This window comes from Scyliorhinus canicula, chromosome 6, assembly GCF_902713615.1.
Source record: "Scyliorhinus canicula chromosome 6, sScyCan1.1, whole genome shotgun sequence".
Taxonomy (NCBI): Eukaryota; Metazoa; Chordata; class Chondrichthyes; order Carcharhiniformes; family Scyliorhinidae; genus Scyliorhinus; species Scyliorhinus canicula.
The window spans coordinates 175,985,770-176,012,444 of NC_052151.1; the positions used below are offsets into that span (position 1 = coordinate 175,985,770).

The window sequence follows — 26,675 nt, forward strand, 5'->3', positions numbered from 1 at the left end:
GTGCTGCTGTTTCACTCACAGTGCTGCATTTGTTGTGGTGAATGATCCGGGCGCCTGAACATTGGACACTCCCAGCACCTGTCCATTTCTCAGCTGCCAGTTGCTGTTTAACCCCCAACTCCCCAGCCTTTGGGAAGCTGCTGTGTGTGTGTGTGTGTGTGCCCCCTCTCTCTCTCCCAGCCCTGCCTGCGGCTCCAGGCTCACGCTGCCGCCTGGAAGATTGTGTGGCACTGTGTGAAATTTCGCTCGGTGTATCTGCGGGTGGATCACACGTTAAACTTCACCCTGTCCCCCTGCAGACTCCAGTTTTCATTAACCCCGAAGTTGAAGGAGATGTTGTTTAGCTGTGGAGGGCTGTGCACTGAGCCAGGGGGCACTGGCTGCTGAGTGGCTGCGGTAGTCAGTCTGAGGCAGTGGGCACCCAGCCCGGGGCGGGGGGCTGCTCCCATTCACGGGCAGTGTGAGCCGGAGGAGAGCCCCTGGCTCAAGCAAGATTGTCCACAACAGCCAACTTCACCCCCTCCCCTCTCCCTGCCAACTCTGCAAAGACATCCCGAGTGCCGGGGCAGGGGGAGATTTACCCCCTCCGGGGCGTTGCTGTAACTCCGGGACTGTGTTTGATCCGGATTTATCTGCCAGGCTGATGTGAGAGGGGCTGAGTGAGGGTGACTCCCGGAGCCTGAGGGAAGAGGGATTAGACCCGGAGGAGGGGGGGAGAGGGGGTTTCCTAGCCTGCCCACCCCGGCCAGCTCAATGTGTGAACACACGGTGCCCCCCATGTAGCCGGCAAGATGCCCCGGAGTCAGGGCGAGGAGGGCGGCCTCTGGCTGGGAGGAGGCAGAGTGGAGTTTGTGGGGATGAGTGATGTGGAGTCGGGGCTGAAGCCCGGGCCAGAGCCTGGCCCGCTCCGCGACGGACTGCTCCTCATCAGCGGCTTGGAAAGGGCGGGAAGCCGGGGGGCAGCCGGGCAGGGCAGCCGCCTGAGTCTGCTGGATGAGCCGAGGAGGAGGGCAGCCTGCCCCCGCAGGAACGCGAGGTACCGGAGACTGCAAAACCTCCTGTACAACGTCCTGGAGAGACCCCGGAGCTGGGCTTTCATCTACCATGCTTTCGTGTAAGTGACACTCTTCAACCATTCAATCTCTCTCTCCTTTCATTCAGCTTTCCTCAAATGTCTCAGCTGGAAAAAAAGAACGCGGTTTATTCCAGTCCCCGGACTTGCAGATTTTGCTTCGTTAAAAGGACAAACTTTATAAAGTGAGGTGACGGGGAGTGAGGGAGTTTGTGTGAAGTGATAGGAGATTTGAAAGCTGGTCTGTCGTCCCCCCCCCCCCCCCCCCCGCTATCCATTAACCCCCTGGGTTTGACATTTTCATCAATTTGCTCTGTCTGCAAACAGTTGGGGCAGTTTGCAACTCAATGGTCCCAAACTCGAATAGGGTAGAATAAAAAAGTAGAATACAGCCATGAAGCACAAAGTGCTGGGGATACCCAGCAGGTCAGTCAGTCAGCTTGTGTGGAGAGGGAGCTAACTTTACAGGCTGAGGAAAGTCTGTGCTTTTCAATCCCTTTATCTCTCCACACAACGCTGCCATTTCTGTTTCTTTAAACTACCTTGATTTCCCCTGATGAAGGATTCAACCTGTCTGAAGGCTTTATATCGTCCAGATCAAATCGGCTGAGGGCTTTTGACCAGGGAGGTTGGTTTAACAGCTAGTGAGTGAATTCCTCCCCTCTACCTGCAGCTAACCTGTGTAAATATGAACCTCCCCTGTCATCCTCTTGACTCTTGACATCCGGAGCTGGAGACTGGACTCACTTCTGGGGCAACAGGATGAGAAAAATGCTTGTCCAAAACTGGGTTCGTCCAATCAGATAACTTTATATTTTCTTTTTAAATGCGCTTTGTATAATTTTTCACTTATGTTCAAGGCTGAGATGGGCAGATTTTTAATCAGAAAGGGAATCGAGGGTTTTGGGGATAAGGCGAGGAAGTGGATTTGAGGATTACAGCAGAACTCATTGATTGGTGGAGTGGACTCAATGGGCCGAATGGCCAACTTCTGATTTTATTTTTTGTCACATGTACCGAAGAACAGTGAAAAGTATTTTTCTGTGGCCGAGGGACGTACACAGTATATACATAGTAGACACAAGAATAATCAACAGAGAACATTGACAGATGGTACATCGACAAAACAGTGATGGGTGACAGTGCGGAACAAGGGGGCAATCAATGCAAACAAAGCAAATACATGAGTAAGAGCAGCATAGAGCGTTGCGAATAGTGTTCTTACAGGGAACAGATCAGTCCGAGGGGGAGTCATTGAGGAGTCTTGTAGCTGTGGGGAAGAAGCTGTTCCTATGTCTGGATTTGCAAGTCTTCAGACTTCTGCTTGATGGAAGGGTCTGGAAGAAGGCAATGCCTGGGTGGGAGTTGTCTCTGATAATGCTGTCTGACTTCCTGAGGCAGCGGGAGATGTATACAGAATCAATGTGGGGGTGGCTAGTTTGTGTGATGCGTTGGGCTGAATTCACCACAGTCTGCAGTTTCTTGTGATCTTGGACCGAGCTTCTATGCTTCTATGTCTCACGGTCTTTATGGGGGGAGGGGGGGTGAAAATATTTACAAATCGTCCTCTTCAGCGCTGAAGGTCAGTTCAATCTCTCCTGGAGTCAACTGCTTTCCCAATGAAAACTTTCCTTCTGGGGCTGTGCAGGTCAGCAGCAGAGTAACGGGCCAGATGGGGCCAGAAAGCAGAGGTCCTGGCTCACAGTGTCAGTCTATAAATGAACCACAACCAACTCTGGAAACACACAGGGAAACGTAAACGCCTCTGTTTGCTTAACGCTGGAACTTCATATTTGTTTAAAATCGTTTAGTCTTGTTTCCAATTCTCTTCCCACACCCAATGTTGCACTAAGGTAAACTTTTATCCATTTCCACAGCGAGTAATTACCAGAACAGGTCACTAGTCTGTCGCCTGGGGCTTACAGCTCGAGGGGTGCCAGTCCACATCAAGTGTCTCTCCCCCTCTTAGCGCCAGCTATTGGAAGGATTTGCAGGCTGACACACTCAGTCTGTTTGACAGCGTTATCAAAGCCATCAAGTCCTGGGGTGGAAGTCGAACCCGGAGCTTCTGGTTTAGAGGCAGCCAAGCTACCCACTGCACCACAAGACTTTGTCTGTTTTGGCAGTTATTTTTGTTTCTGGTTAACTCAGCAGAAAAGTTACTGATAAGCACTAAGGCAGTGAGCCGTCTGTGACTCCCACGTGAAAACACCACCAGCAGATCAGAGCTATCTCACTGACAGACAAGAACATTTCAATAGGCAGTTAGACTGACAATCTCGGTGGGTGATCCATTAAAACTCAGCGAGTGTGAGGAAGGTGTTTGAAACGCACACATTTACTTGCCTGACAGAAATTTGAAGATTCAAGATTTCATCCTGTCATGATCTCATTGAATGGCAGACTCGATGGGCCAAATGGCCTACTTCTGCTCCTATGCCTTATGGTTTTTATGTCGACTTTACACAGGGTTTGGTATGTGGTTGAAAGAACAGTGAAAGTGATCACAAGGGAATGTGGAAGCCGGGAGGGTGTGGGTGAGTCTGGGATGGACGGTGCCCCTGTAAAGCGGGGACTTATCACACTCTCTTCCGAGTGCGTCATCTTTCATTGTGCCTCACCAGCACTCGGTTCCCCTCTTTAACTCCGAGAGCTTGTTTGCATCCAACAGCTGCCAGACCCCAGTATACCATCTTCCAGGTGAGGGGAGCCGATGTGACACCCCCATTACTGAGTTAGGATTTGCCTATCCTTCTATGTGAAGTCTTACTGAGTGGAAGAGTTCAGTGCAAACAAGGGAGAGTAAGCAAAGTGTTGTGGGGCACTCTGAGTTTGATCAGGCACTCAAGGTACCATAGTCATCCACTGAATCCCCAATTATCGCCAGTGTGTCGCCATTCTCTTGCCACTGGACTCAGATATACCTCGACATTGATAATGACATTGAAAAAGTGCAACTCTCCCTGACTATCATCTATTCCACGTGCAAGCCATATGAACAAGGAGCACGGGTAGGCCATTCAGCCCCTTGGGCCTGCTCCGCCATTTAATAAGACCATGGCTGATCTGAATGTAACCTCAAATCTGCATCACACCTGCCCCCGATAACATTTCTCCCTCTTTCTTACCAAGAACCTATCCACCTTTGCCTTAAAAATATTCAGAGTCTGCTTTCACTGCTTAAAGATTCACAATCCTCTGAAAGAAAAATAATCCTCCTCCATGGGGGCCTTTTTTTTTTTTATTTAGAGTGCCCAATTAATTTTTTCCAATTAAGGGGCATTTTAGCGTGGCCAATCCACCTGCACATCTTTGGGTTGTGGGGGCGAAACCCACGCAAACACGGGGAGAATGTGCAAACTCCACACGGACAGTGACCCAGAGCCGGGATCGAACCGGTGACGCAGCAGGGCTAATCCACGGCACCACCGTGCTGCCCGGCCTTTTGTTTTTAAACAATGACCCCCTAGTTCTTGATTCTCTGTCAAGTGGAAACATTCTCCCCACATCCATCCTATTGAGACGCCTCAAGTACTTAAAGGTTTCAATCAAGTCGTCTCTTACTCTTCTAAACTCCAGTGGGTAGAAACCGAGCCTGTCCAATCCTTCATCATAAGACAATCCACACATTCCTGATATTAGTCAAGAAACTCTTCACTGAACTGCTTCCACTGCATTTATATCCTTCGTTAAATAAAGAGGCCAATACCTTGCACAGTGCTCCAGCTACATGAAACAAGAGCACGAGACAGAAAGAGCTTTGAGATTATCTAAACAAAGCCCTTGTTTGTGACATTTCTCTGACATATATTTTTATTGCCTGATTTTTCACAGGGTAGTCCCTGAGATTTAGAGGTTGCCCACAATACAAAATGAAATTAGAAACGTAATTTATTAATGTGAAATTCCAACTGAAAGTTATTTCCTCCCCTCTCCAGAATGTGTTGTCTTACAGGGGCTGCTGACTCATAACCTGTGTTATGGGGCTCTTGGCCTGGGGGGGGGGGGGGGGGGGGGGGGGGAGCACCTGGTTCCATCATTTACTGACTTCCTCGCACGTTGACCATCCAGGGGAGGTTAATGAATAGTGACTGGGAGTGAGGGCAGGGAATATTCAGGATAGTAAGCGGGAATGAGGATAGGGAATGTTCAGGATAGTGAGCAGGAGTGAGGACAGGGAATGTTGGGGATAGGGAGCAGGAGTGAAGACAAGGATTGGTCAGAATGGTAAGCGGGAGTGAAGACGAGTTTTGTTTGGGATAGTGAGCAAGAAAGAGGACAGGGAATGTTCGGGATAGTGAGTGGGACTAAAGACAAAGATTGTCAGGATAGTCAGCAGGAGAGAGAAAAAAGATTGTTCAGGATATTGAGTGCAAGTGAGGATAGGGAATGTTCAGGATAGTGAGCAGGAGTGAAGACAGGGAATGTTCAATATAGTGAGTGGGAACAGGGAATGTTCGGGTAAGTGAACAGGAGTGAGGACAGGGAATGTTTGGGATAGTGAACGGAAGTGCAGACCGGGATAGTAAGTGGGAGTGAGGACAGAGAATGTTTGGGATAGTGAGCAGGGCTGAAGACAGGGATTGTTTGGGAAAGTGAGCGGGAGTGAGAACACGTATTGTTTGGGAAGTGAGGACAGGAATTGTTCGAGAAAGTGAGCAGGAATGAGGACAGGGATTGTTCTGAATAGTGAGTGGGAGTGAAGATATGGATGGCTCGGGACTGTGAGTGGGAGTGAGGTCAGGGATTGTTTGGCTATGGTAAGTGGGAGTGAGGACAGGGATTGTTTGGCCATGGTGAGTGAGAGTGAGGACAGGGATTGTTTGGCCATGGTGAGTGGGAGTGAGGACAGGGATTGTTTGGCTATGATGAGTGGGAGTGAGGACAGGGATTGTTTGGCCATGGTGAGTGAGAGTGAGGACAGGGATTGTTTGGCATGGTGAGCGGGAGTAAAGACAGGGATTGTTTGGCCATGGTGAGTGGGAGTGAGGACAGGGATTGTTTGGCTATAGTGAGTGGGAGTAAAGACAGGGATTGTTTGGCTATGGTAAGTGGGAGTGAGGACAGGGATTGTTTGGCCATGGTGAGTGGGAGTGAGGACAGGGATTCTTTGGGATGGTGAGTGGGAGTAAAGACAGGGATTGTTTGGCTATGGTGAATGGGAGTGAGGACAGGGATTGTTTGGCCATGGTGAGTGGGAGTGAGGACAGGGATTGTTTGGCTATGGTGAGTGGGAGTGAGGACAGGGAGTGTTTTGCCATGGTGAGTGGGAGTGAGGACAGGGATTGTTTGGCCATGGTGAGTGGGAGTGAGGACAGGGATTGTTTGGCATGGTGAGTGGGAGTGAGGACAGGGATTGTTTGGCTATGGTGAGTGGGAGTGAGGACAGGGATTGTTTGGCCATGGTGAGTGGGAGTGAGGACAGGGATTGTTTGGCATGGTGAGTGGGAGTGAGGACAGGGATTGTTTGGCTATGGTGAATGGGAGTGAGGACAGGGATTGTTTGGCCATGGTGAGTGGGAGTGAGGACAGGGATTGTTTGGCTATAGTGAGTGGGAGTGAGGACAGGGAGTGTTTGGCCATGGTGAGTGGGAGTGAGGACAGGGATTGTTTGGCCATGGTGAGTGGGAGTGAGGACAGGGATTGTTTGGCATGGTGAGTGGGAGTGAGGACAGGGATTGTTTGGCTATGGTGAGTGGGAGTGAGGACAGGGAGTGTTTGGCCATGGTGAGTGGGAGTGAGGACAGGGATTGTTTGGCCATGGTGAGTGGGAGTGAGGACAGGGATTGTTTGGCCATGGTGAGTGGGAGTGAGGACAGGGATTGTTTGGCATGGTGAGTGGGAGTGAGGACAGGGATTGTTTGGCATGGTGAGTGGGAGTAAAGACAGGGATTGTTTGGCCATGGTGAGTGGGAGTGAGGACAGGGATTGTTTGGCTATGGTGAATGGGAGTGAGGACAGGGATTGTTTGGCCATGGTGAATGGGAGTGAGGACAGGGATTGTTTGGCTATGGTGAGTGGGAGTAAAGACAGGGATTGTTTGGCATGGTGAGTGGGAGTGAGGACAGGGATTGTTTGGCTATGGTGAGTGGGAGTGAGGACAGGGATTGTTTGGCCATGGTGAATGGGAGTGAGGACAGGGATTGTTTGGCTATGGTGAGTGGGAGTGAGGACAGGGATTGTTTGGCCATGGTGAATGGGAGTGAGGACAGGGATTGTTTGGCCATGGTGAATGGGAGTGAGGACAGGGATTGTTTGGCTATGGTGAGTGGGAGTAAAGACAGGGATTGTTTGGCATGGTGAGTGGGAGTGAGGACAGGGATTGTTTGGCCATGGTGAGTGGGAGTGAGGACAGGGATTGTTTGGCTATGGTGAGTGGGAGTGAGGACAGGGATTGTTTGGCCATGGTGAATGGGAGTAAAGACAGGGATTGTTTGGCTATGGTGAGTGGGAGTAAAGACAGGGATTGTTTGGCATGGTGAGTGGGAGTGAGGACAGGGATTGTTTGGCCCTGGTGAGTGGGAGTGAGGACAGGGATTGTTTGGCCATGGTGAGTGGGAGTGAGGACAGGGATTGTTTGGCTATGGTGAGTGGGAGTGAGGACAGGGATTGTTTGGCATGGTGAGTGGGACCGAGGACAGGGATGGCTCGGGACAGTTAGTGGGAGTGGGGACAGGGATTGTTCGGTTAGGGAGCGGGAGAGTGGGCAGTGATTGGGGTTGTGTGTGGGAGGGGGATGAGGGATTGTTTGGGAAAGTGAACGGCTCATTTATAGAAAATGGTGCATCTGTGCGATAGAGATTTCCAAAGACTCACAAACTTTGAGTGAAGAAATCACTCCTCATCTCAGCCCTAAATTATCAGCCTCTTATCCTAAGGCTCCACCGCTGTGTATTATACAGCCTCTCAAACTACCTTGTCAAACTCCTTCAGATATCTTATATATTGCAATAAGATCATCTGACTTTCTTCTAAACTCCAGAGATTATAAATCCAATTTATTCAGTCTATCATAATAAAACAACTTTCTCATCACAGGACCAATCTAATGAACCTTAAGTGCTCCCTCTCCAGTGCAAGTATATACTTCCTTACATCTGGAGACTGGAACTGAGCACATTATTCCGGGTGTGGGCTCACCCATTCCCTGTATATTTGCAGCAATGCCTCTTTAGTCTTGTGCACCTGTTCCATTGCAATAAAAGCCAATATGCCATTTGTCTTCTTAATTTCTTTCTGTACCTACATGTTAACTTTGTGTTGCCTGTATATGCACACCCAACTGTCCCCGAAAATCAACATTTACATATTTCTCTGGGCTGTTTTGTAAATCCCCCGTCTCCTATTATCCAAATGAGGAGAGACTTCGGGATGCTCCGATACAGGGGGATCTGGGTGTGCTTGTGAATGAGTCACAGAAAACTAGCATGCAGGTAAAGCAGGTAATAAAGAAAGCCACTGAAATGTTAGCATTCACAGCTAAAGGAATAAACTATAAAGGTAAGGAAGTGTTGCTGCAACTCTACAAGGCATTGGTGAGACTGCACCTGGAGTATTGTGCACAGTTTTGGTCCCTTTATTTGAGGAAAGATGTAGTGGCATTGGAGGCAGTTTAGAGGAGGTTCACTAGATTGATTCCAGAGATGAGGGGTTTGTCGTATGAGGAGAGATTGAACAGTTTAGGGCTATACTCTAGAGTTTAGAAGAATAAGGGGAGATCAAATTGAGTTATACAAGATGCTAAAATGTATGGATAGGGTAGACGAGGAGCTGATGCTTCCTCTTGTCGGGCATTCTAAAATGAGAAGTCATAATCTTAGAAATAGAGGTAGCAAATTTAAAACAGATTTTGAGGAGAAACTACTTCTCGCAAAGGGTTGTGAATCTGTGGAATACACTACCCCAGAGTGCGGTGGATGCTGGGACAGAGTAAATTTAAGGAGGGGTTAGACCGATTTTTAATTGGTAATGGGTTGAAGGGTTATGGGGAACGGGCAGGACGGTGGAGTTGAGGCTAGGATGGGATCAGCCATGATCACATTGAGGGTGTTAGGCTGGGGGGGGCTAAATTGCCTACTCTCACTCCTAGGTCATGTGTTCTCGGGAGGAGATGCTCTGCCTGATTTTGCAATCCAGCTCTTGGCCTGTAGCATTGTAGGTAGCAGCCATGGTAGAATGGCAGAGCAGACTCAATGGGCTGAATGGCCTAATTCTGCTCCTGTATCTTATGAACTTCTTTGACTCTTTTCCTAAACGTTTCTGGCTTATATCTTATTCCAAAACTGCGGCCTTCGTTCATCAACTCTTTCACCTCCTAACTCTAACCCCCACCTCATCGAGACCTTGTTTGTCCTGCTTAACATTGTTCCAAATTCATTACGATTGTCTCTGCACAGAAAAAAACAGAAATAACAAATTGGTATTTCTGTATGAGGAAATTCAAAACTTAAAGTGTGATATCTGTCCCCCCCCCCCCCCCCCCCCCCACCCCGAGCTCTCACAAGTAGCTGATGTATTTTGACCTGGGTCAGTGTAAAAAGGGTGATGTGGGAACGAGGAATCAGAATAAGAGAAGTGTAACAAAAACAGAAAATGCTGGAAAATCCCAGCAACTCTGACAACATCTGTGGAGAAAGAACGGGACTAACGTTTCGAGACTGGGCAAAGGAAAAACAGGTTTATGGTGTGCAATCATAAATGCAGAGTTAGTTACACTGGCTAGAGCCACGAAGATGGTTGGCTTCCTTAGCCCGGAGACTGAGATCACTGTACTGATGTAACAGATACTGATTGGGATTACCTCAGGGGTTGTTTGCATCTAATGGACTCTGTGAATGCTCAGTGGTAGCAGTTCAGGCAAATCCTGATATCCTGAAATAGAAGTTTAAAATCTCGGGTTGACCTGGGATAGAGAGCCTGGGAGTGACTGAATTGATGTCTTCAAACGATGAGGAGAATCCTCAAAACTGATCGAGCCTAATTGTCCATGACTGGCAAAAGGTTCAGATGTCAGGTAACTTTTAAATATTAATCAGTTGGAACGGGAGACAAAAGGAGGCGCACTTTTTCACCAAACGGTAATAGAATCGTGGAATAAGTTTCGCTAAGTATGTTCAAACAGCGTGTCTGGGAACTGCAGGTAGAAAATACTCACTTAGACGGGGACAGAGTGCTGATTTATCAGAATGAAGGGGTTACATGAGAAGAACTAGTTTTTTGTTATATAGGGCAGCACAGTAGCATGGTGGTTAGTATAAATGCTTCACAGCTCCAGGGTCCCAGGTTCGATTCCCGGCTGGGTCACTGTCTGTGCGGAGTCTGCACGTCCTCCCCGTGTGTGCGAGGGTTTCCTCCCAAAGTCCAAAGATGTGCAGGTTAGGTGGATTGGCCATGCTAAATTGCCCGTAGTGTCCTAAAAAGTAAGGTTAAGGAGGGGGTTGTTGGGTTACGGGTATAGGGTGGATACGTGGGTTTGAGTAGGGTGATCATTGCTTGGCACAACATCGAGGGCTGAAGGGCCTGTTCTGTGCTGTACTGTTCTATGTTCTATATTAATTAGAAGATTAAGGGGGTGATTTGATTGGGGTGTTTGGGAAGATTAAAGCAGTTGATAAGGTTAATAAAGAAACTGTTCCCTCTGGTGCGAGAGGCCAGAACAAGGGGCAGGAACTAGGCCGTCCAGGAATGAAACAAGCAAGGAATTATCCACACAGAGTACAGTGGGGATCTGGAACTCTCTACACCTCAAAAAGCTGCTGAGCATGAAAACTAACTGAAAGTTTCAAAACTGAGACCGGCAGGTTTTGGTTAATTAGGGTTCTTAAGAGATGTGGATTTAAGGCGGGTGATTGGAGTGAGGATACAGTTCAATCATAGTTAAACTGAATAGCGGAACAGGCTAGAGAGATTGAATAGCTTCGGCTGGTTCCTCTGTTTCTAAATGGAGCTAATGGGTAATTGATATATTTTTGGAGATTGAGGGACATTGTGGACATGTACAGAGGGTTTGATGTGTAGAGATAAAGTTGAAAAGGTACAGCAATTCTCCAGTTTATGGCACATTCAGTTCCTGTGTAAGGCTGCGTAGCAAATACAGAGATAAATTTCATTGGATTTATTCATCAACACAGGTTTATAAACAACAAATAGTCAGATTTAATCATAGTCTGTTAATCAGACTTGTCTTGACAAAGATGCTGAACAGCACATTCAAATTGTAAACTCCGACTGATGGTATCTTCATTAACTATGAAAAGTATTGGCAGATAGTCTGTGGGAATATTGGCGTCTGTAGGGACTGCGGAAGTGTCAGAGTCTGTGGGGAGTGTCAGAGTCTGCGGAGTGTGTCAGAGTCTGTGGGAGTGTCAGAGTATGCGGAGTGTGTCAGAGTCTGTGGGGAGTGTCAGAGTCTGCAGGGAGTGTCAGAGTCTGTGGGGAGTGTCAGAATCTGTGGGGAGTCTGCGGGAAGTATCAGAGTCGGCGGGGAGTGTCAGAGTCTGTGGGGAGTATGCGGGGAGTATCAGAGTCTGTGGGGAGTATGCGGGGAGTATCAGAGTCTGCGGGAAGTGTCAGAGTCTGCGGGGAGTGTCAGAGTCTTTGGGGAGTCTGCGGGGAGTATCAGAGTCAGCGGGAAGTGTCAGAGTCTGTGGGGAGTCTGCGGGGAGTATCAGAGTCTGCGGGAAGTGTCAGAGTCTGCGGGGAGTGTCAAGAGTCTGTGGGGAGTCTGCGGGGAGTGTCAGAGTCTGCGGGGAGTGTCAGAGTCTGCGGGGAGTGTCAGAGTCCGCGGGGAGTGTCAGAGTCTGTTCTGAGTCTGCAGGGAGTGTCAGACTCTGATCAATCCGGGTTCCTGCGGGGTAAGATCCTCTGGAAAACAGAATGTCTCGGCCATTATTGTAAATGAGAGATGATCTTGATATCATTTGCAGGTTCCTACAATACCTGAAATCGGCATTTGTTATTACGTCAGCAGTTATTCAAGCTTGGTAGGAGATGACAGCAAACTGAATTATGATGGATGGGTGAATGGGACATTGAAAGCCCTGCCTGAGCGAGGATGTGCTTGAATCATGATGTCTCTCCCCTGTTCTGTTTATGAACAAGACATCAAATCAATGTGAAAAAACAGCTGAGCCTTCTTGCAAAAACCCATTAGCTTCTAAACGGATCTTTGCAGGCCAGGATCCTCTGGAATTTTCTGACCAGATTTTAAAATGTTAACTCAGTTCGGTAACACTGACAAAAACATGACCATTATTCGTGCCATGTGATGTTGCAGAGATACACATAGCAATTCAGCTTCACGTCCCATTACCCACCCAATAGCTGTTGACGGTGTGATTTTGGATGGATGTGACAGAGGATGCAGAAGATGTGTAAATCAACAAGCACTTCACATCTCACCCAATGATTCCTACCGCAAACTGCATGAGCAAGAGGGACCAGGCATTCCCACAAGGCCCATGGGGGAATAAACTTCCAACCCACACCAGCCAGACCACAAATCAAAAACCAGCTCGTGCATCAGACCAAAAGGAGAAGAGGAAATGAAGAATATTTAAAACAATTTAGTAAATTATTTTGTCATTTCTTCCTTCTCGTTCTTTTGTCTAGTATGTTTTATTGAATTCTATGATCTTCCTTTTTTTTATATAAATTTAGAGTACCCAATAATCTTTTCCAATTAAGGGGTAATTTAGCGTGGCCAATTCACCCACCCTGCACATCTTTGGGTTGTGGGGGTGAAACCCACGCAGACACGGGGAGAATGTGCAAACTCCACACGGACAGTGATCCAGAGCCGGGATTCGAACCCGGGTCCTCAGCGCCGTAGGCAGCAATGCTAACCACTGTGCCACCGTGCTGCCCTGAATTCTATGATCTTCAACAAGTATCAATCATTTTACATAGCTGGACATAACAATAGCTCAGTGTCTGGTTTCATGTTTCACCTTTATCCAAGGCCTCTGCCTCTGGATTTCGGAGTGAGGTTAGGATCTCCCCACACACTGAACCACGTGTCACTTCACTCTGATTTTGCCGTGTCACTGTCACCCCGGGTATAGTTACAAAAAACATTTTTTTTTTAAAATTTAGATTACCCAATTATTTTTTCCAATTAAGGGGCAATTTAGCATGGCCAATCCACCTACTCTGCACATTTTTTTGGGTTGTGGGGGCAGAACCCACGCAGACACGGGGAGAATGTGCAAACTCCACACGGACAGTGACCCAGAGCCGGGATCGAACCTGGGACCTCAGCGCCGTGAGGCAGCTGTGCTAACCACTAGGCCACCGTGCTGCCCTACAAAAAACATTTCTTAGGGGGAAAGCAACAAGAGGTTTAATCGACAAGAATAAAACACAAGTAGATCTATAACTGTCATCTGAAATTTCCTCTCTTATATCTTGTGTTTCTTGTTTACAATACTGATTATTTTTGAAGCTTTACAATTGGTGTATGGAGTTGGGGGTTCTGGTTGAGAGGGAGAGGATTGTAGATTGGAAATTTGGAGGTTGCTGACTGCATCAACAGCTGATGTCACCGGTTTTAGTGCATATGTGTATATATAAGCCTGGACATGTATTTATATAATGTTTGTTCTCAAAAGAATATAGAGATTTCAGAATGGTCACTCGAGTCACATGGCCTTCTTTCTCTGCAATGATTTGAAAAGGGATATTTATCTGGTGTCTGGTCTTGCCTTTCATTTATGGCTTATAATTTCCCAGTTGTTAGCCTCAAAAGAGTCACTATCCATGTTGAGGATTTTGTTTTGTGGTGCCATTGTCTGGACAGAACCCTGTGACCCTGCTACAGGAGCAAGCTTAGCATGAGGAAAATCCCCTCAATGGTTCCCTTTTGAAATGTACCTGGAAAGACCCGGACGTAAGAGAGGTGCATGGGCGGCACGGTAGCCCAGTGGCTAGCATTGTTACTTCACAGCGCCAGAGACCCGGGATCGATTCCCGCTTGGGTCACTGTCTGTGCGAAGTCTGCACATTCTCCCCGTGCCTGCATGGATTTCCTCCGGGTGCTCCGGTTCCCTCACACAAGTCCTGAAATATGTGCTGTTAGGTGAATAGGTAAGTGTACATAGGTAAGTGGACCCGAACAGGTGCCGGAATGTGGGGACTAGGGTATTTTCACAGTAACTTCATTGTACTTGTGACAATAATAAAGATTGTTATTGTTGTTAACTACTCTGAGGGAATAATGAGTTTTGACCTCTGTGAATACCCTGGTTTTGTGATTAGAATATCCTTGCAATGGGGTGTGGGATTTCAGAAGGATGAGAAGGGAACTATTTTGTTCTTGTACTCCTGTTGGAAGCTTACAGCTCAAATGGTCAATCCTGTGAGTCATGTGATTTGTAGCAGCTCTCTTTTGCTTCGGTAAAAGTTCATTTTAAAATATCAAAAAGAATAAAGTTTGATGTACACTGCTTTGATTCTTTTTCATGTCTAATTGACATGGTAATATCTACCTATTTTTAATCTCTCCGAAGGGGGTCATTCAGCCTTGTTCACCAGCCATTGACACTGACCTCTCGTGGGGACTCATATTACACTTCCATATGTTCTTTCCTTCGCTTCATACTGATCGCAGTTCACGTTCTCTCAAAATGAGACCCCAACCATCTGTTTGGGTGGACGTTAAAGAACTCATCGCAATAATTCCAGGAAAAGCAGGTGAGTTATCCTGGTGTCCTGGCCAATATGTGTGTCTCAATCGGCATCACAGAAAACAGATTATCTGCCCATTATCACATTGCTTGTAGTGCACGTACTGGCTGCCACGTTTCCTACATTACAACAATAACTGTGCTTCAAAAGTACTTCATTGGCTGGAAAGCACTTGAGCTGTCTGGTGTGTCTGCAAGGTGCTATATAAACGTACGTCTTTCTGAACTTTCAGGCCCTGTTATATGATTCAGGGACATGGGCTGGAATTTTATGGTGCCCCGGGAACAGGCTGGCAGGCAGGGGTGGGGTCAGTAACATTTAGCAGTTGCATTCTACCCACCACCTACCTGGCAGTTTTGTGGTTGGGCAAAGGGTGTGGGGGGGGGGGGGGGGGGGGGGTGTTCCCTTTTCAAGCTTCATGTAAACATCAGAGGCCTCCCAAGATAATTCTGACCCCTGTGGTTTCCCCATCCCCACTTGATTGGCTGGCAGCTCTCGGAGGCGGGACTTACTCCCTAAAAAGTCGCACCTCAAGCTAATTAAATCATCATTAAATGTTTGTGAGGTAAGCTAGTCAAGTGGGGAAGAATTTGCCTTTGACCTTCATGCCAGCAGCAGCAATGCCACCTGGGTATAAACTCCAGCCCGTGGTATTTTCTGAATCCTGTCATTCTTTTGATTTAAATCTGTCTTTTTTTCGTTGCAGGAAAAGTTATATTTACGTCTGACCTCATTTTTCTAGAATAAAGTTGTAATTCGAGTTGAAAGTTTAAAAAGAATTGGCTATTACACAAATCCAGTTCCCTTGGGATTAAGGGTTATATAATTATTATGAATTGAGGATTAGCTAACGGACAGAAAACGAGGAGTAGGAATAAATGAGCCATTCACAGGTTGCCAGGTTGGAGCTAGCGGGATAACAGAAGGCTCAGTCCTGGGGCCATAGCTATTTACAATCTATATTAACGAGTTAGATGAAGGAACAAATTGTAGTATCCAAGTTTGCTGATGATATACAGTAAGGTGATAAAGTAAATGGTGAGGAGGCTGCAGAGGGATATATGAATGAGCAAGAACATGGCAGATGGAATACAATGTGAGGAAGTGTGAACTTGTCCGTGTTGATGGGAAACATTTAAAGGAGCAGGTTATTTTTGAATGCTGAGAGAGAGGGTAATGTTTGCATTCAGAGGAACCTCAGTAGCCTTGTATATGAATCATAGAGTTAACATGCATATCGTATGTTAGTTTAGTACAAAAGTAAAGAACTCTTCCTCCAAACATATAGGTCATTGGCAAGACCATACCTGGAGTACCGTGTGCAGTTCTGGTCTCCATATCTGAGGACGATTCTACAGGGAGTGCAATGAAGGTTCACTAGCCTGGGTCCTGGAATGAAGGGATTATCCTCTGAAGGGAGGTTGAGAAGACTCGGCCTCTGGTACCTGGAGTTTAGAAGAATGAGAGGTGATCTAACTGAAACGTAAAACATTCTTACAATAAGGGGCTTGACAGAATAGATGCTGAGAAAAATGTTTCCCGCTGGCTGGGGGATCCAGAACATAAGGTCACAGTCTTAGAATAAGGTGTCAGCCAGTGAGGACTGGGAGAAGGAGACATTTCTCCACTCAGAGAGTTGCGAATCCTTAGAATTCTTGAACCTAGAAAGCTGTGGCTGCTCAGCTGCTGAGTATATTCAAGACAGAGTTCGATAGACTTTTGGGTTCTAAGTGAAAGGATAGAGTGGGTAGGAAAGTGAGATAAGGTAAAGAATCGGCCATGATCATATTTAATGATGGATTGGGTTGAAAGGGTGAATCGCCGATTCCAGCTCCAGGTCCTCCTGTACTTTCTGATTTTGTGCTTTCCAGTTTCTGTGTTTGTGAGACAGCAACTCACAAGCAAGAGAGGTAATGATTAAACAAAACTAACTTCACATTGTAGAAGATTAATTATGTAATTGGCCTGAAAAACCAAAATTCAATAATAAATGTTACAATGATCAAAATTCATCATACCCATTAATTTAAATAAAAAAAGGTAATGGCCTCAAAAATGATGAGCAATCAAGAGAATGTTGAAATCCTTCAGATGCAAGATGATTCCTGAGCAGAGGACAGGCCAATTGACGTTCCGTGGTTATACTCCCCACCGCTCAGTGTACCGAGACACTCCCCCCTGGCTCAGTGTACTGTGACACTCCCCCCTGGCTCAGTGTACCGAGACACTCCCCCTGGCTCAGTGTACTGTGACACTCCCCCCGGCTCAGTGTACCGAGACACTCCCCCTGGCTCAGTGTACTGTGACACTCCCCCTGGCTCAGTGTACTGTGACACTCCCCCCTGGCTCAGTGTACCGAGACACTCCCCCTGGCTCAGTGTACCGAGACACTCCCCCTGGCTCAGTGTACTGTGACACTCCCCCCTGGCTCAGTGTACCGAGACACTCCCCCCGGCTCAGTGTACTGTGACACTCCCCCTGGCTCAGTGTACCGAGACACTCCCCCTGGCTCAGTGTACCGAGACACTCCCCCCGGCTCAGTGTACTGTGACACTCCCCCTGGCTCAGTGTACTGTGACACTCCCCCCGGCTCAGTGTACTGTGACACTCCCCCTGGCTCAGTGTACCGAGACACTCCCCCTGGCTCAGTGTACCGAGACACTCCCCCTGGCTCAGTGTACTGTGACACTCCCCCTGGCTCAGTGTACTGTGACACTCCCCCCTGGCTCAGTGTACTGTGACACTCCCCCTGGCTCAGTGTACTGTGACACTCCCCCCGGCTCAGTGTACTGTGACACTCCCCCTGGCTCAGTGTACCGAGACACTCCCCCTGGCTCAGTGTACCGAGACACTCCCCCTGGCTCAGTGTACCGAGACACTCCCCCTGGCTCAGTGTACTGTGACACTCCCCCTGGCTCAGTGTACTGTGACACTCCCCCTGGCTCAGTGTACCGAGACACTCCCCCTGGCTCAGTGTACCGAGACACTCCCCCTGGCTCAGTGTACCGAGACACTCCCCCTGGCTCAGTGTACCGAGACACTCCCCCTGGCTCAGTGTACTGTGACACTCCCCCTGGCTCAGTGTACCGAGACACTCCCCCTGGCTCAGTGTACTGTGACACTCCCCCTGGCTCAGTGTACTGTGACACTCCCCCCGGCTCAGTGTACCGAGACACTCCCCCTGGCTCAGTGTACCGAGACACTCCCCCTGGCTCAGTGTACCGAGACACTCCCCCTGGCTCAGTGTACTGTGACACTCCCCCCGGCTCAGTGTACTGTGACACTCCCCCTGGCTCAGTGTACCGAGACACTCCCCCTGGCTCAGTGTACCGAGACACTCCCCCTGGCTCAGTGTACCGAGACACTCCCCCTGGCTCAGTGTACCGAGACACTCCCCCTGGCTCAGTGTACTGTGACACTCCCCCTGGCTCAGTGTACTGTGACACTCCCCTGGCTCAGTGTACCGAGACACTCCCCCTGGCTCAGTGTACCGAGACACTCCCCCCGGCTCAGTGTACTGTGACACTCCCCCTGGCTCAGTGTACTGTGACACTCCCCCTGGCTCAGTGTACTGTGACACTCCCCCTGGCTCAGTGTACCGAGACACTCCCCCTGGCTCAGTGTACCGAGACACTCCCCCTGGCTCAGTGTACTGTGACACTCCCCCTGGCTCAGTGTACTGTGACACTCCCCCCTGGCTCAGTGTACTGTGACACTCCCCCTGGCTCAGTGTACTGTGACACTCCCCCCGGCTCAGTGTACTGTGACACTCCCCCTGGCTCAGTGTACCGAGACACTCCCCCTGGCTCAGTGTACCGAGACACTCCCCCTGGCTCAGTGTACCGAGACACTCCCCCTGGCTCAGTGTACTGTGACACTCCCCCTGGCTCAGTGTACTGTGACACTCCCCCTGGCTCAGTGTACCGAGACACTCCCCCTGGCTCAGTGTACCGAGACACTCCCCCTGGCTCAGTGTACCGAGACACTCCCCCTGGCTCAGTGTACCGAGACACTCCCCCTGGCTCAGTGTACTGTGACACTCCCCCTGGCTCAGTGTACCGAGACACTCCCCCTGGCTCAGTGTACTGTGACACTCCCCCTGGCTCAGTGTACTGTGACACTCCCCCCGGCTCAGTGTACTGTGACACTCCCCCTGGCTCAGTGTACCGAGACACTCCCCCTGGCTCAGTGTACCGAGACACTCCCCCTGGCTCAGTGTACCGAGACACTCCCCCTGGCTCAGTGTACTGTGACACTCCCCCCGGCTCAGTGTACTGTGACACTCCCCCTGGCTCAGTGTACCGAGACACTCCCCCTGGCTCAGTGTACCGAGACACTCCCCCTGGCTCAGTGTACCGAGACACTCCCCCTGGCTCAGTGTACCGAGACACTCCCCCTGGCTCAGTGTACTGTGACACTCCCCCTGGCGCAGTGTACCGAGACACTCCCCCTGGCTCAGTGTACTGTGACACTCCCCCTGGCTCAGTGTACTGTGACACTCCCCCCGGCTCAGTGTACTGTGACACTCCCCCTGGCTCAGTGTACTGTGACACTCCCCCCGGCTCAGTGTACTGTGACACTCCCCCTGGCTCAGTGTACCGAGACACTCCCCCTGGCTCAGTGTACCGAGACACTCCCCCTGGCTCAGTGTACCGAGACACTCCCCCTGGCTCAGTGTACCGAGACACTCCCCCTGGCTCAGTGTACTGTGACACTCCCCCCGGCTCAGTGTACTGTGACACTCCCCCTGGCTCAGTGTACTGTGACACCCCCCCCCCCCCCGGCTCAGTGTACTGTGACACTCCCCCTGGCTCAGTGTACCGTGACACTCCCCCTGGCTCAGTGTACTGTGACACTCCCCCTGGCTCAGTGTACTGTGACACTCCCCCTGGCTCAGTGTACTGTGACTCTCCCCCTGGCTCAGTGTACTGTGACACTCCCCCTGGCTCAGTGTACCGAGACACTCCCCCTGGCTCAGTGTACCGAGACACTCCCCCTGGCTCAGTGTACCGTGACACTCCCCCCGGCTCAGTGTACCGTGACACTCCCCCCGGCTCAGTGTACCGAGACACTCCCCCTGGCTCAGTGTACCGAGACACTCCCCCTGGCTCAGTGTACCGAGACACTCCCCCTGGCTCAGTGTACCGAGACACTCCCCCTGGCTCAGTGTACCGTGACACTCCCCCCGGCTCAGTGTACCGTGACACTCCCCCTGGCTCAGTGTACCGAGACACTCCCCCTGGCTCAGTGTACCGAGACACTCCCCCTGGCTCAGTGTACCGAGACACTCCCCCTGGCTGTGTACTGTGACACTCCCCATGGCTCAGTGTACCGAGACACTCCCCCCGGCTCAGTGTACCGCGACACTCCCCCTGGCTCAGTGTACTGTGACACTCCCCCCTGGCTCAGTGTACAGTGACACTCCCCCTGGCTCAGTGTACCGAGACACTCCCCCTGGCTCAGTGTACTGTGACACTCCCCCCTGGCTCAGTGTACAGTGACACTCCCCCTGGCTCAGTGTACCGAGACACTCCCCCTGGCTCAGTGTACTGTGACACTCCCCCTGGCTCAGTGTACTGTGACACTCCCCCTCGCTCAGTGTACCGAGACACTCCCCCTGGCTCAGTGTACCGAGACACTCCCCCTGGCTCAGTGTACTGTGACACTCCCCCTGGCTCAGTGTACCGATACACTCCCCCTGGCTCACTGTACTGTGACACTCCCCCTGGCTCAGTGTACTGTGACACTCCCCCCTGGCTCAGTGTACTGCGACACTCCCCCCGGCTCAGTGTACTGTGACACTCCCCCTGGCTCAGTGTACCGTGACACTCCCCCTGGCTCAGTGTACCGAGACACTCCCCCTGGCTCAGTGTACCGAGACACTCCCCCTGGCTCAGTGTACTGTGACACTCCCCCCTGGCTCAGTGTACCGAGACACTCCCCCTGGCTCAGTGTACTGTGACACTCCCCCCTGGCTCAGTGTACCGAGACACACCCCCTGGCTCAGTGTACTGTGACACTCCCCCTGGCTCAGTGTACTGAGACACTCCCCCTGGCTCAGTGTACTGAGACACTCCCCCTGGCTCAGTGTACCGAGACACTCCCCCTGGCTCAGTGTACCGAGACACACCCCCCTGGCTCAGTGTACCGAGACACTCCCCCTGGCTCAGTGTACAGTGACACTCCCCCTGGCTCAGTGTACCGATACACTCCCCCTGGCTCAGTGTACTGTGACACTGCCCATGGCTCAGTGTACCGAGACACTCCCCCTGGCTCAGTGTACCGAGACACTCCCCCTGGCTCAGTGTACCGAGACACTCCCCCTGGCTCAGTGTACTGTGACACTCCCCCTGGCTCAGTGTACTGTGACACTCTCCCTGGCTCAGTGTACTGTGACACTCCCCCTGGCTCAGTGTACCGTGACACTCCCCCCGGCTCAGTGTACTGTGACACTCCCCCTGGCTCAGTGTACTGTGACACTCCCCCCGGCTCAGTGTACCGAGACACTCCCCCCTGGCTCAGTGTACTGTGACACTCCCCCTGGCTCAGTGTACCGTGACACTCCCCCTGGCTCAGTGTACTGTGACACTCCCCCTGGCTCAGTGTACCGTGACACTCCCCCTGGCTCAGTGTACTGTGACACTCCCCCGGCTCAGTGTACCGAGACACTCCCCCCTGGCTCAGTGTACCGAGACACTCCCCCTGGCTCAGTGTACCGAGACACTCCCCCTGGCTCAGTGTACCGAGACACTCCCCCTGGCTCAGTGTACTGTGACACTCCCCCTGGCTCAGTGTACTGTGACACTCCCCCTGGCTCAGTGTACTGTGACACTCCCCCTGGCTCAGTGTACCGAGACACTCCCCCTGGCTCAGTGTACTGTGACACTCCCCCTGGCTCAGTGTACTGTGACACTCCCCCTGGCTCAGTGTACCGTGACACTCCCCCTGGCTCAGTGTACCGTGACACTCCCCCCGGCTCAGTGTACCGAGACACTCCCCCTGGCTCCGTGTACTGTGACACTCCCCCCTGGCTCAGTGTACTGTGACACTCCCCCTGGCTCAGTGTACCGAGACACTCCCCCTGGCTCAGTGTACTGTGACACTCCCCCTGGCTCAGTGTACTGTGACACTCCCCCTGGCTCAGTGTACTGTGACACTCCCCCTGGCTCAGTGTACTGTGACACTCTCCCTGGCTCAGTGTACTGTGACACTCCCCCTGGCTCAGTGTACTGTGACACTCCCCCCCTGGCTCAGTGTACTGTGACACTCCCCCTGGCTCAGTGTACCGAGACACCCCCCCTGGCTCAGTGTACCGAGACACTCCCCCCCGGCTCAGTGTACTGTGACACTCCCCCTGGCTCAGTGTACTGTGACACTCCCCCTGGCTCAGTGTACTGTGACACTCCCCTGGCTCAGTGTACTGTGACACTCCCCCTGGCTCAGTGTACCGAGACACTCCCCCTGGCTCAGTGTACCGAGACACTCCCCCCGGCTCAGTGTACCGAGACACTCCCCCCTGGCTCAGTGTACTGTGACACTCCCCCTGGCTCAGTGTACCGAGACACTCCCCCCGGCTCAGTGTACTGTGACACTCCCCCTGGCTCAGTGTACTGTGACACTCCCCCCTGGCTCAGTGTACTGTGACACTCCCCCTGGCTCAGTGTACTGTGACACTCCCCCTGGCTCAGTGTACTGTGACACTCCCCCTGGCTCAGTGTACTGTGACACTCCCCCCGGCTCAGTGTACTGTGACACTCCCCCCCGGCTCAGTGTACTGTGACACTCCCCCCCGGCTCAGTGTACCGAGACACTCCCCCTGGCTCAGTGTACCGAGACACTCCCCCTGGCTCAGTGTACTGTGACACTCCCCCTGGCTCAGTGTACCGAGACACACCCCCCTGGCTCAGTGTACTGTGACACTCCCCCTGGCTCAGTGTACTGTGACACTCCCCCTGGCTCAGTGTACCGTGACACTCCCCCTGGCTCAGTGTACTGTGACACTCCCCCTGGCTCAGTGTACCGAGACACTCCCCCTGGCTCAGTGTACTGTGACACTCCCCCTGGCTCAGTGTACCGAGACACACCCCCCTGGCTCAGTGTACTGTGACACTCCCCCTGGCTCAGTGTACTGTGACACTCCCCCTGGCTCAGTGTACAGTGACACTCCCCCCTGGCTCAGTGTACCGAGACACTCCCCCTGGCTCAGTGTACCGATACACTCCCCCTGGCTCAGTGTACTGTGACACTCCCCCCGACTCAGTGTACTGTGACACTCCCCCTGGCTCAGTGTACCGAGACACTCCCCCCCTGGCTCAGTGTACTGTGACACTTCCCCTGGCTCAGTGTACCGAGACACTCCCCCCTGGCTCAGAGTACTGTGACACTCCCCCTGGCTCAGTGTACCGAGACACTCCCCCTGGCTCAGTGTACCGAGACACTCCCCCTGGCTCAGTGTACCGAGACACTCCCCCCCTGGCTCAGTGTACTGTGACACTCCCCCTGGCTCAGTGTACTGTGACACTCCCCCCGGCTCAGTGTACTGTGACACTCCCCCTGGCTCAGTGTACTGTGACACTCCCCCCGGCTCAGTGTACTGTGACACTCCCCCTGGCTCAGTGTACTGTGACACTCCCCCCGGCTCAGTGTACTGTGGACACTCCCCCTGGCTCAGTGTACCGAGACACTCCCCCTGGCTCAGTGTACCGAGACACTCCCCCTGGCTCAGTGTACCGAGACACTCCCCCTGGCTCAGTGTACTGTGACACTCCCCCCGGCTCAGTGTACTGAGACACTCCCCCTGGCTCAGTGTACTGTGACACTCCCCCTGGCTCAGTGTACCGAGACACTCCCCCTGGCTCAGTGTACTGTGACACCCCCCCCCCCCCCCCCGGCTCAGTGTACTGTGACACTCCCCCCGGCTCAGTGTACTGTGACACCCCCCCCCCGGCTCAGTGTACTGTGACACTCCCCCTGGCTCAGTGTACTGTGACACCCCCCCCGGCTCAGTGTACCGAGACACTCCCCCTGGCTCAGTGTACTGTGACACTCCCCCCTGGCTCAGTGTACTGTGACACTCCCCCCGGCTCAGTGTACTGTGACACTCCCCCCTGGCTCAGTGTACTGTGACACTCCCCCCTGGCTCAGTGTACTGTGACACTCCCCCCTGGCACAGTGTACCGAGACACTCCCCCTGGCTCAGTGTACCGAGACACTCCCCCTGGCTCAGTGTACCGAGACACTCCCCCCGGCTCAGTGTACCGAGACACTCCCCCTGGCTCAGTGTACCGAGGACACTCCCCCTGGCTCAGTGTACTGTGACACTCCCCATGGCTCATGTACCGAGACACTCCCCCGGCTCAGTGTACTGTGACACTCCCCCCGGCTCAGTGTACTGTGACACTCCCCCTGGCTCAGTGTACCGAGACACTCCCCCTGGCTCAGTGTACCGAGACACTCCCCTGGCTCAGTGTACCGAGAACACTCCCCCTGGCTGGTTACTAGTGACACTTCCCATGGCCTCAGTGTACCGAGGACACTCCCCCGGCCTCAGTGTACCGCGACACTGCCCCCTGGCTCAGTGTACTGTGACACTCCCCCCCTGGCTCCCCCCCCCCAGTGTACAGTGACACTCCCCCTGGCTCAGTGTACCGAGGACACTCCCCCTCGGCTCAGTAGTGTACTGTAAACACTCCCCCTGGCTCCAGTGTACAGTGACACTCCCCCTGGCTCAGTGTACCGAGACCACTCCCCCCTGGGATCAGTGTACTGTGACAACCCCCCTGGCTCCGTGTACCGAGACACTCCCCCTGGTCTCAGTGTACCGGTGACCCTACCGTCCCCCTGGCTCAGTGTACCGAGACAACTCCCCCCCGGCTCAGTGTACTGTGACACTCCCACCTGGCTCAGTGTACTGTGACACTCACCTCTGGTCTAAGTTGTACCGATACACTCCCCCTGGCTCACTGTACTGTGGACACTCCCCCTTGCTCAGTGTACTACTGCGACACTCCCCCGGCTCAGTGTACTGTGACACTCCCCCTGGCTCAGTGACCGAGACACTCCCCTGGCTCAGTGTACTGTGACACTCCCCCCTGGCTCAGTGTACCGAGACACTCCCCCTGGCTCAGTGTACCGAGACACACCCCCTGGCTCAGTGTACTGTGACACTCCCCACTGGCTCAGTGTACTGTGACACTCCCCCTGGCTCAGTGTACTGTGACACTCCCCCCTGCTCAGTGTACCGAGACACTCCCCCTGGCTCAGTGTACTGTGACACTCCCCTGGCTCAGTGTACCGAGGACACTCCCCCCTGGCTCAGTGTACTGTGACACTCCCCCTGGGCTCAGTGTACCGTGACACTCCCCCTGGCTCAGTGTACCGAGACACTCCCCCTGGCTCAGTGTACTGTGACACTCCCCCTGGCTCAGTGTACCGAGACACTCCCCTGGCTCAGTGTACTGGTGACACTCCCCCTGGCTCAGTGTACCGAGACACTCCCCTGGCTCAGTGTACTGTGCACTCCCCCTGGCTCACTGTACTGTGACACTCCCCCTGGCTCAGTGTACTGAGACACTCCCCCTGGCTCAGTGTACCGAACTCCCCCCGGCTCAGTGTACTGTGACACTCCCCTGGCTCAGTGTACCGAGACACTCCCCCTGCTCAGGTACTGTGACACTCCCCCCGGCTCAGTGTACCGAGACACTCCCCCCTGGCTCAGTGTACCGATACACCCCTGGCTCCCCCGGCTCAGTGTACTGTGACACTCCCCCTGGCTCAGTGTACCGAGACACTCCCCCCTGGCTCAGTGTACTGTGACACTCCCCCTGCTCGTGTACTGTGACACTCCCCCCGCTCAGTGTACACGAGACACTCCCCCTGGCTCAGTGTACTGTGACACTCCCCTGGCTCAGTGTACTGTGACACTCCCCGGCTCAGTGTACCGAGACACTCCCCCCTGGCTCAGTGTACTGTGACACTCCCCCTGGCTCAGTGTCTGTGACACTCCCCCTGGCTCAGTGTACTGTGACACTCCCCCTGGCTCAGTGTACTGTGACACTCCACCCGGCTCAGGTGTACTGTGACACTCCCCCTGGCTCAGTGTACTGTGACACTCCCCCTGGCTCAGTGTACTGTGACACTCCCCCCTGGCTCAGTGTACTGTGACACTCCCCCGGCTCAGGTACTGTGACACTCCCCCCGGCTCAGTGTACCGTGAACTCCCCCTGGCTCAGTGTACTGATGACACTCCCCCTGGTCAGTGTACCGTGACACTCCCCCCGGCTCAGTGTAACCGATTTTTTACACACTCCCCCTGGCTCAGTGTACTGTGACACTCCCCCCTGGCTCAGTGTACTGTGACACTCCCCCTGGCTCAGTGTACTGTGACACTCCCCCTGGCTCAGTGTACTGTGACACTCCCCCTGGCTCAGTGTACCGGACACTCCCCCTGCTCAGGTGTACCGAGACAATCCCCTGGCTCAGTGTACTGTGACCCTCCCCCTGCTCAGTGTACCGAGACACTCCCCCTGGCTCAGTGTACTGTGACACTCCCCCTGGCTCAGTGTACTGTGACACTCCCCCTGGCTCAGTGTACCTGGACACTCCCCCGGCTCAGTGTACTGTGACACTCCCCCCTGGCTCAGTGTACTGTAGACACTCCCCCTGGCTCAGTGTACCTGTAGACACTCCCCCATGGCTCAGTGTACCTGATGACACTCCCCCTGGCTCAGTGTACCGAGACACTCACCCTGGCTCAGTGTACCGAGACACTCCCCCCTGGCTCGTGTACTGTGACACTCCCCTGGCTCAGTGTACTGTGACACTCCCCCTGGCTCAGTGTACTGTGACACTCCCCCTGGCTCAGTGTACGTGGACATCCCCCTGGCTCAGTGTACTGTGACACTCCCCTGGCTCAGTGTAC

General features: G+C 52.3%; 1 protein-coding gene across 1 annotated transcript in view; it reads left to right on the forward strand.

Annotated features, from left to right (window-relative positions):
* The first annotated feature begins 227 nt into the window (after nt 1-227).
* LOC119967664 (potassium voltage-gated channel subfamily KQT member 5-like) overlaps nt 228-26,675 on the forward strand; it is a 397,797-nt gene continuing 371,349 nt past the window's right edge. Inside the window, 1 exon segment of the mRNA XM_038800475.1 lies at nt 228-1,114. Coding sequence (XP_038656403.1) covers nt 792-1,114 — 323 coding nt within the window. The 5' untranslated portion in view covers nt 228-791.